At 37.9% G+C, this 14,332-nt stretch overlaps 1 protein-coding gene across 3 annotated transcripts in view; it reads right to left on the reverse strand.

Moving 5' to 3' along the window:
- CSMD3 (CUB and Sushi multiple domains 3) overlaps positions 1 to 14,332 on the reverse strand; it is a 1,281,859-nt gene that overhangs the window by 643,680 nt on the left and 623,847 nt on the right. For all 3 annotated transcript variants that reach the window (XM_051844770.3, XM_051844772.3, XM_051844771.3), the window contains one exon: positions 12,999 to 13,120. In XM_051844770.3, the coding sequence (XP_051700730.2) occupies positions 12,999 to 13,120 (122 nt within the window). The remainder of the gene's footprint in view (positions 1 to 12,998; positions 13,121 to 14,332) is intronic.

The following is a 14,332-nucleotide window of genomic DNA, read 5'->3' on the forward strand; positions in this document are numbered from 1 at the left end:
TTCCATTTCTTGGTATCCTCTTCTATTTCTTTTTTTAAGGTTTTGTAATTTTCATCGTAGAGATCCTTAATGTCCTTGGTTAAGTTTATTCCAAGGTGTTTGATTGTTTTTGTAGCTATTGTGAATGGGATTGATCTTAGAAGTTCTTTCTCAGCCATGGCATTGCTTGTGTATACAAAGGCTGTTGATTTTTGTGCATTGATTTTATACCCTGCTACTTTGCCAAACTCTTCTATGAGTTCCAATAGTCTCTTACTAGATTTCTTTGGATCCCCTAAATAAAGAATCATATCATCTTCAAAGAGGGATAGCTTGAATTCTTCCTTCCCAATTTGTATCCCTTTAATTTCTTTTTCTTGCCTAATGGCTCTAGCTAAAAATTCCAGAACTATATTGAATAATACTGGTGCAAGTGGACATCCCTGTCTGGTACCAGATCTCAGTGGAAATGCTTCCAACATTTCCACATTCAATAGGATGCTGGCTATGGGTTTTTTATGAATTGCTTTGATTGTATTGTGAAATGTTCCTTCTATACCCAATTTGCTTAGAGTTTTCATCATGAAAGGGTGTTCTATTTTATCAAATGCTTTCTCTGCATCTATTGAGATAATCATATGGTTTTTCTTCTGCAGTTTGTTAATGTGGTGTATCACATTGATTGATTTGCAAGCATTGAACCATCCCTGCATACCAGGGATAGATCCCACTTGGTCTGGGTGGATGATCTTTCTGATGTGTTGTTGTATTCTATTGGCCAGAATTTTATTGAGGATTTTTGCATCCATGCTCATCAGGGATATTGGTCTGTAATTCTCTTTCAATGCTGCATCTTTCTCTGGCTTAGGGATTAAGGTGATGCTGGCTTCATAGAAAGAATTTGGGAGGATTACCTCTTTTTTTGATTGTTCTGAATAGTTTGAGAGGAATTGGAGTTAGTTCTTCTTTAAATGTGTGGTAGAATTCAGCAGTGAATCCATCTGGTCCTGGGATTTGTTTTTGTTGGGAGGGCCCTTATAACTGATTCAATTTCTGACTTGGTTATGGGTCTGTTTAGGTTTTCTATGTCTTCCTGGTTCAATTTATGTAGGTTGCATGTGTTCAGGAATCTATCCATTTCTGATAGATTTCCCTCTTTTCTGGCATACAACTCATTGTAGTAATTTCTGATGACTCTTTTTATTTCTGTGGTGTCTGTTGTTAAATTTCCTTTTTCATCTCTTATTTTATTGATTTGTGTCTTTTCCCTTCTTTTTTTTTTCGTAAGTTGGGCCAACGGGGTGTCCATTTTGTTTATTTTTTCAAAAAACCAGCTCTTCGCTTGGCTGATCTTTTGTAATTTTTTTTTTGATTCAACTCTGTTTATTTCTTCTCTAATTTTAATTATTTCTCTTCTCCTACTAGTTTTGAGTCTTGTTTGCTGCAGTTTTTCTAGATCCTTGAGATGCGTTTATAGCACATTTGTTTGATGCCTTTCCAATTTCTTGATGTAGGCACCTATTGCTATAAACTTTCCTCTTAACACTGCTTTTGCTGTATCCCATAAGTTTTGATATGTTGTGTTGTTATCTTCATTTACTTCCAGAAAGTTTTTGATTTCTCTTTTGATGTCTTCTATGACCCACTGTTCATTCAGGAGCATGTTGTTCATTCTTCATGTGTTTGCATATGCTCTAGGGATTCCTGAATTGCTAATTTCCAATTTCATTACACTGTGGTCTGAGAAGCTGCATGGTATGAGTCCAATTCTTTTGAATTTGCTGAGACTTGCTTTATGGCCTACTATGTGGTCAATCCTAGAGTAGGTTTTGTGTACTGCTAAGAAGAATATAGATTCTTTAAGTGTAGGATTAGAAGTTCTGTAGATATCTGTTAGATCCATTTGGGCAATAGTGTTGATTAAATCTGCTGTTTCCTTGTTCATCTTCTGTCTGGTTGATCTGTCTAATGCTGAAAGTGGAGTATTGAAGTCCCCCAATAGTATTGTATTGTGGTCTAAGTCTCCCTTTAAGTCCCTTAACATATCTTTTAAATAAACTGGTGCCATGTAATTAGGTGCATATACATTGATAATAGTTACATCTTCATGTTGAATTGATCCCTTAATCATTATATAGTGCCCCTCTTTGTCTCTCTTAACAGTTTTTGTGTTAAAGTTTATTTTGTCTGATATTATGATGGATACACCAGCTCTTTTTTGGTTTCTTTTTGCAAGGAATAAATTTTTCAAACATTTCACTTTCAGTCTGCATGGATATTTGTTGGAAAGAATTTTTCTGATAAGCAGCAAATAGATGGGTTTTGTTCCTTAATGCATTCAGCCAGTCTGTGTCTTTTAACTGGAGAGTTGAGGCCATTTACATTCAATGTGACTATTAATAAGTAGTGACTTTGCCCTGCCATTTTCCCAAAGATATTTCTAATATATGCTTTGAACTTCCTGTGATTTTTTTACTGAGAGATTTTCTTCCTTTACCTTCTTTCAAATTGATGGCTGTGTTTCTGTGTTGCTATGTGTAACACATCTTTAAGCATCCTTTGCAGGGCTGAACTAGTGGTGACAAATTCTTTCAATTTCTGTTTGTTATGAAAGGTCTTTCTTTCACCTTCATTCACAAATGAGAGCTTTGCAGGATATAACATTCTGGGATGGCAGTTTTTTTTCTCTTAGTACTTGGGCTATATCTCGCCATTCCCTCCTAGCCTGTAGGCTTTCTGATGAGAAGTCTGCTGTGAGTCTGATTGGAGATCCTCTGAGAGTAATCTGACATTTCTCTCTTGCACATTTTGGAATCTTTTCTTTATGTTTCACTGTGGTGAGTTTGATTACATTGTGTCGTGGTGAGAATCTCTTTTGGTCATGTTTATTGTGGGTTCTATGTGCTTTCTGTACTTGGATGCCTCTTTCCTTCTCCAAACCTAGGAATTTTTCTGCTAAAGGCCTTCTAATCCTTTCTCCCTCTCCATGCCTTCAGGAACTCCTAGAACCAAAATGTTGGTTTTTTAATAGTACCCTGAAGATTCTCAACAATATTTTTTAGATTTCTAATTTCCTCTTCTTTTCTTGGTTTGACTGTATCCTTTCCTGTCCTCTGTCTTCTAAGTGAGATATTCTCTCTTCTGCCTCACTGATTCTGTTTTAAGGCTTCTAATGTGTTTCTAATTTGTTCTATTGAATTCTTCATTTCATTTTGGTTTCTCTTCAATATCTCAATTTCATGTTCTACTAAATTCCTCATTTCATTTTGATTCCTCCTTAAGATTTCATTTTCATGAGAGAGTTTTTCTGTCCTGTCTTGTAAGTATTTCTGTAGCTCATGCATTTGTTTTTGGGAACTGCTAAATGTTCTTATCATAAAATTTTTGAAGTCTGTATCTTGCATATCTTCTATCTCATCATGTTCATAATCTTGTATTGGAGTGTCATTTTCATTTGGGAGCCTCATGAAGTCTTCCTTGCTCTTGTTTCCTCAGTTTCTGCATTTATTGTTTGGCATTGTGGAGATATACTTTGGTTTCTTCCTTTTTTTTTTTTTTTTTTTTTTTTTCCACTGTGGTGGCTTTTCTCATTATACTATGACCCTAGATTAAGTGGACTGTCTGCTTTGGTGACTCTCTTGAGGCTTGTGGTAGGTGTGGCCAGAGAGCTCTGTTCAGTTCTTCAGGGTGAAGGGTGTGCCAAAGGTGACACACCCAGTTTTGGCTTTGTAAGTCTCTCTCTCTGTGTCTCTCTCTATTCAGAAGGGAAGTAATTCCACTCAGCTAAGCTCTTCTCCTTGATGGAATCAGTGCATGAGTGCTAGCCCCAGTGGATATATTTCTGCTCTGTCCCAAGCACCACACAAAGGCTCTGTGCATGCTCTGTCCCAAGCACCACACAAAGGCTCTGTGCAGTCCTCAGTGTAAGCTCAGATTCCCCTGCAATGTCTGTCACCACGTAGCCAAGGCCCGAATTTGTGGCGCCTCCCACCAAGACTACTCATTCTCAGTCACACTGTGAGTTCTCCCACACAGCCTCAGTTTTTTTGTTTGTTTTTTTTTTCCCACAGTCCCAGTTCATAAGCTCCACACATTCACTAGGTCTTAGTCTCCTGTTATGTCTCCCACCAGAGTCAGATTTTTCTGCCTGGCTTAGGGCGGGTGCAGCCCTGAGCTGGCACAGCTGTTATGTATGTCCAAAATACCTCCTGCTCTATTTTCGTGTTCCCCATTGTAAGGTGAGTGGAGAGAGAGAATAGTGTCTGTACCGGTCCCTTTTATTTTTTTTTCTCTCCTCTAGTTAGGCTGGTGTACTTTACCGCATGGGGCTTCAAGCCTCATTCCCTCTAGGCTCTTCCTGCCACTTTTCCGCCAGTGTCTCAGGTTACTGCGGTTTTGTCTCACTTCCCTTTCCAGCACTGCAGTGGAGACTCCCTTGGCATCTGGGCTCCTGAGCTGTGGGCTCCTGTGCCCTCCGCGTAGGTCCACCATGTCCCTCTAATTATGGAAGAGTTTCCTCTGCAATTTTTTCCCTAACTCTTCCCTGAGACTACAGTTATCTCCACCTTTATTTTTTATTTTTATTTTTTGACAGGCAGAGTGGACAGTGAGAGAGAGAAAGACAGAGAGAAAGGTCTTCCTTTTTCCGTTGGTTCACCCTTCAATGGCCGCTGTGGCTGGCCCATTGCGGCTGGCGCACCATGCTGATCCAAAGCCAGGAGCCAGGTACTTCTCCTGGTCTCCCATGTGGGCGCAGGACTTGGGCCATCCTCCACTGCACTCCCAGGCCACAACAGAGAGCTGGACTGGAAGAGGAGCAACCAGGACAGAATCTGGCGCCCCAAATGGGACTAGAACCCGGTGTGCCGGTGCCGCAGGTGGAGGATTAGCCTATTGAGCTGCGGCACCAGCCTATCTCCACTCTTATTAAACTATCTTTTCCTGACTATCAGTGAGTTCCCTCCCTATTCCGCCATCTTGGAGCTCTCTCCTATGATAGTTTAAATAAAGCAAAGATTTATTTATTTATTTGAAAGTCAGAGTTACAAAGAGAGAAATGGAAAGGTAGAGAGAAAGAGAAAGAGAAAGAGAGAGAGAAAGAGAGAGAGAGAGAGGTCTTTCATCCGATGGTTCACCCTCCAAATAGTCGCAGGGCCAGAGCTGTGCCAATCCGAAGCTAGGATCCAGGGTCTTCTTCCAGGTCTCCCATGTGGGTGCAGGCGCCCTAGGACTTGGGCCATGTTCTGCTGCTCCAAGACCATAGCAGAGAGCTGGATAAGAAGTGGAGTAGCCGGGTCTCGAACCAGTGCCCATATGGTATGCCGGCACTGCAGGCGGCAGCTTTACATACTATGCCACAGCGCTGGCCCCTAATAATGACTTCTTTAGAGTTATCAAATTATTTCAGCATGCAATATTTTTGCTAGATGAAAGTAGTTAGGGAAGGATACTTTGAATGCATTCCCCTCCAACAGATCCAGACCAGAGGAAAAGTTACAGTTCTTCATGTTTTATATTGAAAGGGAAATGTGCAGCTGATGCCCTTAAAGCAAAATCTTGGGATGAGTCCCAGTCTGCCATAGGCCCAATTCCATTTCTGTTTCTCTCATTCCTTCCTGTAGTGTCTTCTGTGTAAAGTAGCCACTCATAGCTTTCATGCCTTTTTTTTTTCTGCTAAATTATCCTGCACAGCAGTTATACCACCTAACAGATTACTTAGACTTCTTTTATTGTTTGTGACCACTTACTACAATTATACCCTATGAGAGAGGGAATTGTGGGCTTGTTTTATTTAACCCCTGAATCCTTGCTATCAAGAACAACATCTCATTTTAATAGGTAGTCTGGACATACTTATGTAAATAAACAAACAAGCATCCTCCCGAGAAAGAAGATCTCAAATGATAAAACTAGCTGTGTAATTTTAGAGAATAAGTATTAGAGAAATGGAAGTAGATGGCAATAATGCCAAAAGGGAAGTTATTTGGAGAAAGTTGTTTCAGGATCAACAGAATGATGAGGTGATCAGCCAGCAAGCAGCTACTTCATTCATAGAAGCTATTTTGTTGTATTGCAGAGTTCCACACAGGAGACTGTGAATCAGAAAAGGTGTTCCAATCTCTCAAAAAGGAGTTATCAATGACAAAGGAAGATTCCAGCCTGACAAACTGAAGATAATACCCATAGAAAATACCCACAGACAGGAAACAAGACAGGTTTCCAATTATCAGAACCAAAATTAAAGGGAGACACTCAAGTCTAAATCCCACTGGACACATGAAGAAATTAGCATTATTGTGACTTCAAGCTGAAACCTAGAATAATCAGTTTAGGATATTTTTAGTCTTTCCTGTGGAAAATTTATGCTTAAGTGAAATAAAGTAGATTCAACAATACTGTAGGAAAGACTGTACAGAATATCAAAGAGGGCCAACCACACTCATCTCATTTGATTGTTTTTTTCATTTCTAAAAGCTAATATACATGCGTGACACTGATTACTGTGTTTTGTATGTAGGATTGTATGTAATTTTATGTAGTCAATTCAATTTTGATAAGGAGTATTTTTGAATATGAAGGGGAAAATAATATCCTCACATTATAATGACTAAGAAAATTCCAAATAGTAAATATTGTTATGAAGATATTAGTATAATAAATACAATATTTATTTTTAAGTTAGTGCTAAATATTTATTTTTAAGAGATAGTAAAATATATTTGATTCGTCTATAGATATTTCAGTTCTGGGTTGAGAATAGGTAGCTTTTAATTATATGGGAGTGTGACGTAAGAAAATACTCACAAAAATATATAAGTACGTTTTTCAAGTAGGTGCCCTACTTATTAAGCCTTTACCCATGCTTCATCCACTATTTATTCTGATTTTGGTTTTCCTCCTAAGACTTACTCACTTTACGATCTCTTTCAGTCTTATGGGTTCAAATAAGATCTACGGCTGATAACTTGAATATTTATATCTCCATCCCTAAGCTTTTCTAAAAGTTTTGTTTTCCAGACTTTGTATCCAACTTGACAGTCAATCGAATAGGTATTTCATATAACAAAGCTGAATATTTTTCCACCTAAACTAGCTCTATTCCAGCCTTTCCCATATTACTTGATGGCAATTTTTTGTTGATTGGACTATGTCTTACCTGAAACCCTACCTGTCTAAAATTCTGTCCATTCATATTTGTGTTTGGAAAATGCAAATTATAGTTCTCAGATTTTTTTTGCAACTGATTTTAGAATTTACCTGAACCTACTTACTCACACTCTTACCTTGTAGATCTGAATTCCAGCCATACAGTTGCTCCTCTTGTGAAATATGAGCACCAATTTTATAACATCCTTACTGCAGACACATTATCTAGAATATTGAATTTTCTCTTTTTTCTCTATATCTGTAACAAGGATATCTGTCCATAAAATTATTACTTCTCATTAATTTTTGGTTTTTTTTCTGTATTATAATACTTATATAGCCTTTCAATAGAATAAATTCCATGTATTTTAAATAGCTAATGTAGATTGCAATTTCTTGATTAAACTTTGATTTAGGGGCTGGCACTGTGGCACAGTAGGTTAATCCTCTGCCTGCAGTGCTGGCATCCCGTATAGGCACCAGTTCTAGTCCTGGCTGTTCCTTTTCTGATCTGGCTCTCTGCTATAGCCTGGGAAAGCAGTGGAAGATGGCCCAAGTGCTTGAGTCCCTGCATCCGCATTGGAGACTGGGAAGAAGCACCTGGCTCTTGGATTCGGATCAGCACAGCCTCGGGCCGTTGCAGCCATCTGGGGAATGAACCAATGGAAAGAAGACCTGTCTCTCTGTATCTCCCTCTCACTGTCTGTAACTCTCAAATAAATAAATAAAATCTTTAAGAAAAACACTTTGATTTATAGGTTCTTTCATATCAATAGTGGGACCAAAAAATAGCCCCTCAAACTGGGATGTGGGGGAGGAATTACTGTTTGGTATTGAACAGTGCTCAGGTCCTGCTTAATAGAAAATGCACACATTATCTATCTATTTATCTATCTAATTGAGATGAAACACATATTGAAGGTAAAGCTTGCATAAGTGGGGGCAAGCAGTTGCTACATATGAAGGCTAACATTCTCAAGACTATAATAACTGTAGGGGGAGATGCTTATTAATGGCTGCACTAAAGCTGGAAAGATTTATAGTTGAAGTCATGGTCAGAAAAGAAATCTTGTATGTTAGCTTTGTAGCACCAGCTAGTTTTGGCTACAAAATATAGATAAAATTTAATTATGCCAGTGACATAATTATAATGTAGGCTGAATTTATGGAATTGCCAAGTTTCTCATGTGAAAATTAGGGCACTTATTGAAAAGGAAACGTATCCTGAAGTTTGAAATAGACATTTGAATGCTCTATGATACAGTCATGAATCTTTTTATTTATTTATTTTTTTTTTTGACAGGCAGAGTTAGACAGTGAGAGAGAGAGAGACAGAGAGAAAGGACTTCCTTTTTCCATTGGTTCACCCCCCAAGTGGCTGCTACGCCAATCCAAACCAGGAGTCAAGTGCTTCCTCCTGGTCTCCCATGCGGGTGCAGGGCCCAAAGCTCTTGGGCCATCCTCGACTGCACTCCTGGGCCACAGCAGAGAGCTGGACAGGAAGAGGAGCAACCAGGACAGAATCCAGTGCCCCAACTGGGACTAGAACCTGGGGTGCCAGCGCCGCAGGCGGAGGATTAGCCAGTGAGCCTCGGCGCGGGCTAGTCATGAATCTTAAAACTCCAAGTTTGCTAGTCAATGAGAACATTATTTTCCCCCATTTTTTGAAGTTTTTGTAAAAAAAAATTTGCCAGAACCAATGACCTAATGACCTTCAACAGAGCATTTATTCTCCTCAATACCTTCTACCATCTCATTCTCCAGACCACAGCAATCTAATGGAATCCTCCACAATAAGGGAAATGCTCAGTATGGGAGCCACTAGTAACACGTGGCTATTGAGCACTGACATAGGCTTTAAACTCTTGCTCAAATAAAGCAAAAAATTTTGGACATTGTACTTTAAACTACAATTTTAAATTTATAGCTATTTCTTAAATTATAATTCTGATTAGCTGCAAAGGATGTAAATTCTATCATTTTAACAGATAACTTAAATACATTTTCCTCAAAATTTTGCGTCATTATTCCACTCAAATTATAAATTTAGCTACAATATATTTCTAAATGCAAGGTATAAAATCAAATACACAAATTAGAAACTTTTTTCTCTCCAAACAAATAAGAATTTAGGTTTCAGTCCAAATTAGTTTCTAATATCCTTCCATGTATCATGAATGAATATACATAATTGTAAGGATAAAAAAATAGGCAGACAGGGTTTCAGCATTAAGATGAAATGTGTTGGGCTACCACCTGTGACACCTGCATCCCATATTCAGGAGACAGTTTGGGTCTGGCTGTCCTGCTTCAGGTCCATCTCCTGTCAATGTACCTGAGATGGCTGAAGATGATGGTCTGGGGGCTGGGGGCCCTGCCACCTGTGTTGGAAAGCCAGATTAATTTTGGGCTCCTGGCTTTGGCCTGAACATGGCCCAGTCATTGCAGACATTTGGGGAGTGAGTCACAAATGGAAGATTTTTTTTCTTTCTCTATCTCTCCTCCTCTCTCACTAACTTTGTCTTTCAGATAAACAAATAAATAAAATATTTTAAAAAGCAGATTAAAAAAGACAGATGAATGAAAGATAAGTAGACACATAGACACATAGATTGATACAGGCATGGACACTTCTATGTTGTGTGGATGCAATAAGGTACTGCTCCCTTCAAATATATTTTAGTGAAGTTTTTTCCTCCCTTTATTCTCAAGAACTTTCCCTCACAAAGTGGGAATCTAGAATTTTCTCCTCTGATTTTCTGAAGTTTTATTTATACTCAGGAAGTATAACATATTAATATTCAAGCTATGAAAGTAATATATGTCTTTCTTTTGAAATTGAAAAGAACAATTATAAAAGGGAAATGTTGAAGAATAAAAAGATACAGTTGGGACTTCAGGACTACATTTCATACATGTATCTAACGAAGAATGTGCAATTTAATGAAGGGAGAATTCAATTCACCAGGCTAGTGTGAAGTCCCAGTTTTAATATTTCAACTTGCTATTATGAAGAAACTCCCCAATTATATATATAATCCAAATGTTATAATTAATAGAAAGCTTCTTTTACAGAAGCTTATGGAGGTAGCATAAAGCAATATCAAGAATGAATATTAATTTAATTTTTAATCTTAGCCATATTTTTTTAGATTTATTTGAAAGGCAGAGTTACAGAGAGAGGAAGAGACAGAGAGAGAGGTCTTCCATCTGCTGGTTCACTCCCCAGATAGTCGCAATGGCCAGAGCTGTGTCGATCTGAAGCCAGGAGCCAGGAGCTTCTTTGGGTCTCCCACGTAGGTGCAGGGGCCCAGGAGCTGGGCCATCTTCTACTACTTTCCAGGGCCATAGCAGAGAGCTGGATCGGAAGAGAAGCCACCAGGACTAGAACCCAAATGGGATGCCGGTACTTCAGGCCAGGGCTTTAATCTGCTGAGCCACAGCACCAGTCTCTAGCCATATTATTCAATTTTCAAATTAATTGCTGTTTATTTAAACTGGTCCATAACAATTATTGTAATTTAATGCTTACAATACCCAGAAGGAAGCTAGGGTTACAGAACACCATCCAGGGCCAGTGCCGCAGCTCACTAGGCTAATCCTCCGCCTTGCAGCGCCAGCACACCGGGCTCTAGTCCCAGTCAGGGCACCGGATTCTGTCCCAGTTGCCCTTCTTCCAGGCCAGCTCTCTGCTGTGGCCAGGGAGTGCAGTGGAGGATGGCCCAAGTACTTGAGCCCAGTACCCCATGGGAGACCAGGATAAGTACCCGGCTCCTGCCATTGGATCAGCGCGTTGCACCTGCACCGGACACAGCGCGCCGGCTGCGGCGGCCATTGGAGGGTGAACCAACGGCAAAGGAAGACCTTTCTCCCTGTCTCTCTCTCTCATTGTCCACTCTGCCTGTCAAAAAATAAAAAAATAACAAAAAAAATAATAAAAATAAAAACAGAACACCATCCAGATCTCCCATGAGGGTGGCAGGTGCCAAAATGTTCCAGCCATCACTTGTCTCCACAGTGCATTAGCAGGAAGTTGGATTGAAAGCAGAGAAGCTTGGATTTCACCTAGTACACCTACTCAAATAAGGAATATGGGAATCCCCAGGAGTGGCGTGACTTACTGCTCTACAATACCTGCTCCTAGGGTGTCTTTTAAACTTAGGTATTATGAGGATTAGATAATTTATGAAAAGTGCACAGAAAAGATTGTTCAGCATTTTGCCAAGTATTCAACCAAAGTTTATTTTTCAAGCACTTCATTATTTTACATTTTCTCAACAACTAAGCTTGCACATAAAAGAAATATTTGTTACAATGAATTGAATGGATAACATTGGTTGGGTGGATAAAATGATTTCCTTTATGCAGTTGGGGGGCTTTATTCCATAATTTTTCCCATTTACAAAGAAAATTTGGAGCTGATTAGGTTTCTCATCTAGTTTTACTGATTCATAAAAAAAGGTTCTATGGTGAGGTAAATGTAACTGAATACTGAGTTGATTTTTAAATCAATGCTTTTGCTATTTTTTTAAAGATTTTATTTATTTATTTGAAAGGTATAGTTACAGACAGTGAGAGAGGCAGACAGAGAGAAAGGACTTCATTCCGTTGGTTCACTCCTCAAATGGCCGCAATGGCCGGAACTGCGCTGATCCAAAGCCAGGAACCAGGTATTTCTTCCTGGTCTCCCATGCAGGTGCAGGGGCCCAAACACTTTGGCCATCTTCCACTGCTCTCCAGGTCATAGCAGGGAGATGGACTGGAAGAGGAAGAACTGGGACTAGAACAGGCACCCATATGGGATGCCAGCAACGCAAGCGGAAGATTAACACAGTGCGCAATGGTGCCAGCCCAATCACTTTTGCTCTTAAGATGAGATTTCAAGAACTTAATTTAGACATTCCTGGGAATTAGTATATTCTTTATCTTATCTATTTCAAGTATTCAGGAATTCCACTGACCACCCTGCATTAACTTACTTCTCACAGTATTGTGAAATATTTGTTATTATTTTTCACATTTCATAGGTAAAAAAACTTCAGAGAAGTCAAATAACTTCAAGTTATCAGTAAATTATAAATCAATATTTGAACCACAATCTAACCAAATTTTATGAACACTGCCATCGAAGTTTCAGCTAACTAACACAGAGAAAATACCACCCAATCTGAGAGTCGGGGAGGAATTTAGGTTGTTCCCATTCAAGTGTTCCTATTGGAATAAATGCACAGCTTACAAGCACAGGCAGGATGGTGTAGAGATATAGAAAACTAGACAAATTTTTAACTACTCTTATACTAATTAAGTATTATAATTTTGTTTGAAATATAGTAGGAAATATACATATTTAGGTATATTATTTGTCTTGGAATCAAATAGAAAGGCAATTCAACCTTTTGAAATATCAGTAATATGAATCCTATATTAGTGTGAAGCACATTAAACAAGCTATTTCTACTAAGTAGATGTGTGAATATATCAAGAGAGAAACATTAAATGAAAGTCAGCTGTGCACAAAACTGTGCTCTACCTGAACGAGGAATCAAGCAGGAAGATATCAAATGAAAAGCCATTATTCACAGAGCCCTCTTTAAAAATGGAAATGCATACTTACCGTCTTCAAAAATGGAGCTCAGAAAAGATTCACTTTTACAACTGTAATTTCTTTCCTTTATATTTTAGTAACTGGGAGTAGAACTGTCTTATTTTTATTTTTTCAAATTGCTCACATAGATTTGTTTTATAAAATGGGTTATGAGGAAATTTTGCCAAGATCATACTTGAACTATATATTTTCTATTGTGTACATTTCTCATAGCCCTTTGCTTTTGTTTTTGTATGCTTGTTTTTTCACCACAAATGGTTTTCCTTACCTTATTTGTATTCACTGCTGTGATGACCCAGACGCACTGGGCATTGCTGTCATACTGGAATGGAAAGTTGGGTGATGTAAAGGTTCCACTTGGTCCTTGAAGATTGGAGCCACATGTCTTCACTGAAAGATAAATTGCATTTTAAAGCATGAACATATGTCACGTGTAAAATCATAGCAATAAAATATCTTGTAATAAATTTTAAATTCAAATTCACACAATTATATTTCAATGATTAATATGATATTCAAATATGAAATATCAAAATTAGAGAAGTTTTGCACACTGAGACGCAAATGGTGGATATTTTCAACATTAACTGAAAACTAGTTAGGAACAGAAGAGTGAGCCTTGATAAACTGTCTTCTGATTGTAAACAGTTTACTTAGAAAGACGTAATTTATTCAGTATTATGTTTATAAAATCTACAAAAAGAAAGAAGTAAAGCCTTGGATTAATTAAGCAATAAAGAAGTGTTTTCATTCCTACTTATTACATACTCTACAACTCACAGTAGCACTGTTGGGAAACATTGATATTAAAACTATTCTTTCTGTTCTTTAAACTGTGAATTAGATAACTGAGACTATTAAAAAAGCTGCATTTAAACAATTGTAATGAATTCCCACAAAAGTTAAAAGTTGTACTATTTCCTCAGTTCCGCACTCCTTTTTCTTCCACTTAATAACAGAGGAAGTGATCATGCTGCATCTGTTTATCAACTTTCTTCTTGATCATCACAAAGGTCTTTTGTGCCATTATTTATGATTTAAGCCATCACTTTTGATTTACTTGTTTTTGCTCCATTCTATAAAATCCCACCCATGCTATCCTATTATAATCCATCAAAATAATCCACTTTCTTAACAGATGTGCACTTAAACATAAATTACCATATTCATTTAAGTGTTTACCTAGTTTTCATTAACACTACATTGAAAATTAGTTCATGGAAGTCCCAGTAATTTGTTTGAGTTGGCCAACTTCACTCTGCTAGTAAATAGCATAGTTAGGATTTGAGCATAGCTATTCTGCTTCCAACTCTTGTCACCATATCACTAGAATAGTCTTTCCAGTATGTTAAAAGCAGGCTTAAAAAGGCAATTTTCCTCTCTTTAGTTCATATTTTGGCATAAACGAATTACAGACAACTTTCCTAAAACCTGAAGTTATATCTTGAAGTGATTTAATAGTCACTTTTATTTTTTGTGCATGATTCCTATATTTGAAACAATAAAGTGTTGCTATCTTACAATAAGGAGAAAAGAGTAGATTATACTTTTCTTCCTTCAACATTATTTAGTATTCAATCTTTTTCCACAATTTACTATATA

The sequence above is a fragment of the Oryctolagus cuniculus genome, chromosome 6 (genome assembly GCF_051225735.1).
Source record: "Oryctolagus cuniculus isolate XC-2025 breed Fujian yellow rabbit chromosome 6, ASM5122573v1, whole genome shotgun sequence".
NCBI classification, from domain to species: domain Eukaryota; kingdom Metazoa; phylum Chordata; class Mammalia; order Lagomorpha; family Leporidae; genus Oryctolagus; species Oryctolagus cuniculus.